The 3,705-nt window shown below is 57.6% G+C and overlaps 1 protein-coding gene across 1 annotated transcript; it reads right to left on the bottom strand.

Moving 5' to 3' along the window:
• Window positions 1-884: 884 nt before the first annotated feature.
• LOC125528395 (protein SOSEKI 5) lies at window positions 885-3,362 on the bottom strand. Its single transcript, XM_087514467.1, has 3 exons — window positions 2,849-3,362; window positions 1,823-2,756; window positions 885-1,211 (listed from the first exon to the last, which is right to left on the bottom strand). Exons 1-3 carry the CDS (start codon window positions 3,072-3,074, stop codon window positions 998-1,000), a joined length of 1,374 nt encoding a protein of 457 aa, XP_087370593.1. The 5' UTR covers window positions 3,075-3,362; the 3' UTR covers window positions 885-997.
• Between the last annotated feature and the right edge of the window lie 343 nt (window positions 3,363-3,705).

The following is a 3,705-nucleotide window of genomic DNA, read 5'->3' on the forward strand; positions in this document are numbered from 1 at the left end:
CGTGTGCGTGGATGGATCGAGCAACACAATCAATCGCGAGGAGGTCAAATTTGGTGTTTTAAACCTTTCGCAAAAGTTAAGCCAGATCTGACCATGGTTCAAAAAAATTCAAGATCCGTCGGGGTCGATGTCAGTAGGGTATACTAGCCTACCACCGAGGCCTGCGGTAGGCAACTTATCCACATCAACGTAGTGCAGCCCTACCGCCAAACAGGCTGGCGGTAGCCTTTGAAACCCTACCGCCAAGGTGCCCGGCGGTAGGTGGCATTTTTCAAAGTTCCTTTTCTATTTTTCAATAATGTGGCAAATGGGATGGCAATATCCTGTTTGTTTTTTCCTAAACTTAGCATGTCAAATTCGTTTTTCAGTTTCCGTAATTTGTTTTTTTAGGGGATGTACAACACCTGATCAATTTTGAACGTGATGTTTTTATTTATTATGTACATCATGACATGTTTTGTGTTGTTTGCTGTATTAGCATGAGGTCCGTATCCGTTTCAAAGTTGTGGCCAAAAAAAAAGATTGATTTGGCCTAAATTCTCTAGCGAACAATTTTGCTCCCTTATAAATCGTTCACATGGGATCGCCCTAGGGCAGGATCGCCGATTATTAGCGTCCTAGTTTTATAAGCGTCCTCGTGCTGCATGCGAGCAAGGGAGTAGGTCCAAGGTAGGATCGACAAGACAAGATGGGGTGGGGAATTGGGGATGGATGCAACCTCGTTTTGAAGTTTGAACAAATGAAAACACAAAGTCAAACACTGCACTGCTCGGTTCGGACACACATGCTACATACACCTTGATACAAGTGAGTTTGAATTCTACGCTAGCTACTCCGGGAATGGGGAAAATATAAAAAAGAAAGTGAGTCGATGCAAGAGCTCGTGCCGTAGCAAGACATTCGTTCGTTCAGTCTGCAGTGCACGCGCTTCGATCCACATTTTGATGCTAGACTGCTAGTAGTACTAGTATGTTTTGCAGAGTTTTGTTCGCTGAATTCAGTCAGTCCGTCCGTTGTCGGTAGTTTCCTGTTGGTCGCCGCGCCGGCTGCTAACGTGGACGTGGGTGGTCGGAGACTTCTTGCTGCTGCTGCCGCCGCTGGGTTTCCTCCCGGCCGGGATGCACCGGGCGCGGACGCCGTCCACCTCCTCCGCTGCCAGCTCCAGCTTGCAACTACCACTGGCAGTAGTGTTCATTGCAGATTCTCTGCCCCTGCACGCACAATTCAATTGAACCATTATTAGTCAGAACTCAGAAAGTAAGAAAGAAAGGAGCATAGCTATCTAGTCAGATTTGGTGACGTGTTCGTGGATAGATCGTGCAACGCAAGCAATCTCGAGGAATCGCTCCACTCACTCACGGACTGTGCAGCATCGTGCTCCTGCATCTGCTCTGCATGCCAAAGGACTTGGAATTGTGCCGCGGCCAGAGCAGAGCAACTACGGTAAAACAGATGAGCATGCAGCACATTCTTGGTTATCTTTCTGCATTTTACTGCTAAAACCTACATCTATCTATCTTCGCAGTACCCCAAAAGTAGCTTTTCAGTGCGAGGCTAGATCGCAAATTTTCTGAATTGTCTACGTCACAGACAGCCATTGGGTTGGGGGTCGAGCATAACACTAGCAGCAATCGCAGTTTGACAGAGACAACATGGCGCTAAGTATTGTTTGGGAGTTTGGATTCACAAAAAAGTAGCTTTCCAGTGTGAGGCTGGACTGGAGCACAAGTTTTCTGCATTGTCCCCTTCACCATGCACAATTAAGCTCGCTACTGCCAGCACACGGTAAGATAATCTCTCTTAAACAGGATTGAGCTCCTACCTGTCTGCATTGTACGACGACGAGCGCTTCAGTGCGCCCAGCTCGCCGACGCCGGCACGGTCGCCGCTCGCCGACTTCTTGGTCTCCACCAGGCTGCCGCTGAAGTACTCCCGCTCCATGCTTGCGCCGACGCCAATGCTGCCAGAGAACCCGTCTGCCGCCGTGCTGCTGCTCAGGTCCGACCGGCCGCGCGGGAGCCTACGCTCCGCCGTGTACCTCGCGCCGCCCGGGCCGGCGTCCCGCTTGGGGGCCGCGGGGATGGAGCCGCAGGAGATGAGCTGCATCAGCACCGCCGACGCGCGCATTCGCCCGCCCGCGATCACGCTCTGCTGCGCCAGCCCCGCATCCTCGTTCTCACGGCGAGCGCCGATGGCGTTCGAGGCGGCGGCCACGCGGACGTCGTTGTTGATGAGCGCCTCGAGCGTGTCGGGGCTGCTGGACGACGGCGGCGGCGAGATCTCGTCCGCGCCCAGCTCCGTCGTCGGCTCTTGCGGCGGCGAAGGCTCGGGGCCCCGGCGCCGGCCGCACCTGTCGTCCGTCTGCGTGGCCGCGTCCGCCCCGGCCCCGCCGCGCGCGGCGGCCACCCGGTACTCGCCGAGGTCGAAGGAGCTCCAGTTCTTGCGCCGGCCGTGGGCCCTGCTAACGGCCGCTGCGGGCATCTTCTTGGTAGTCTCGCTACCGGCCTGGCAGCTGGAGGAGGAGGAGGAGGAGGAGGAGGAGCCGGCGGAGGCGTCGCGCGGGTAGGCGGGCGCCGGGAGGAGGCGGAGCAGCTCGGAGCCCTTGAGCACGTACTCGGCGCCGCTGGCGGGGTGGACGGGGTCGTCGGCGGTGAGGTCGTGCCAGACGTAGCCGGTCTTGTAGCTCCGCTTGGAGGACCAGGAGTACGCGTCCGCCATGCCGGCGCCCCGGAGCACGGCCAACCGGTCCAGCACATCTGAGTAAGCATTCGAGCACGGACAATGTCGTCAGTTCACCCTCCGAGACACAGGCAGAGCGAGAGTGAAAGAAACAGAGGAGAGTTGGTACCGCGGAGGCAGAGGCCGTCCTGGGGGCTGGAGACGGGGACCTCCATGAAGTGCGGGTGGTCGAGCTGGCCGTTGCGGGAGAGGTAGTAGACGACGGGCACCTTGGTGGGCGGCGCGGCGTGAGCGTGACCATGACGCCTGGTGGTGGCGGAGGTGGTCTTGGGCGGCGGCTCGGTCCAGACGACGGTGCGCTCGGGGCTCGCCCACCGCCCACGGGAGCTCGCCATCCCCTCGCCTCGCTGAAGCTCCCGACCGCGCGCCGGAGCAGCTAGCTTGCAGCGGAGCGGAGTAGTGGTAGCTAGTGAGACCGTGAGAGCGTGTGCGTGACACAAATGGCGAGTGGCGTGCCGTGTAGTGGAAGGAGAGGAGAGGAGAATGTCTACGTCACAAGTGTCGGGGTGTCGTCGCCTCCATTTTTATAGGGGGGTGATGACGCCGTGTGGGCAATGGCGATGGCAATGCGTGGGCGGCGGGGTGGGTTCAAACCGGAGTGAGGAACGGGGAAGGGAAAGCTCGTGACTGATGGACTGCTACTGCTACGGACTGATAGAAGATGGAGGTGGAGTGGAAATTCGGCGGTGAGGGTGGAGACACGGGGGCGGGGACAAAGGCCGGTGAGGTCACGCGAATCACAGTCGGCCACGCCGCGGCCCAAATGACCATCGTGCCCATGCTACCTCTGACCTCTGTGTGAGTGTGAGTGTGAGTGTGCGTGCCTCTCCCTGAGCGGCGGCCTTCAATTCAGTAGACTACTGTTTGTACAGCACGTCACGTGCTTGCTCGCCCTCGCCCTGTCCTCTCCGTCAAGCAAAAACAATGGAGTGGTCGTACGTAGTACGTTGCGTACGTGCCCGGGTG

Source organism: Triticum urartu, chromosome 3A, assembly GCF_056163025.1.
Source record: "Triticum urartu cultivar PI428250 chromosome 3A, HENAU_Tu73, whole genome shotgun sequence".
Taxonomy (NCBI): Eukaryota; Viridiplantae; Streptophyta; class Magnoliopsida; order Poales; family Poaceae; genus Triticum; species Triticum urartu.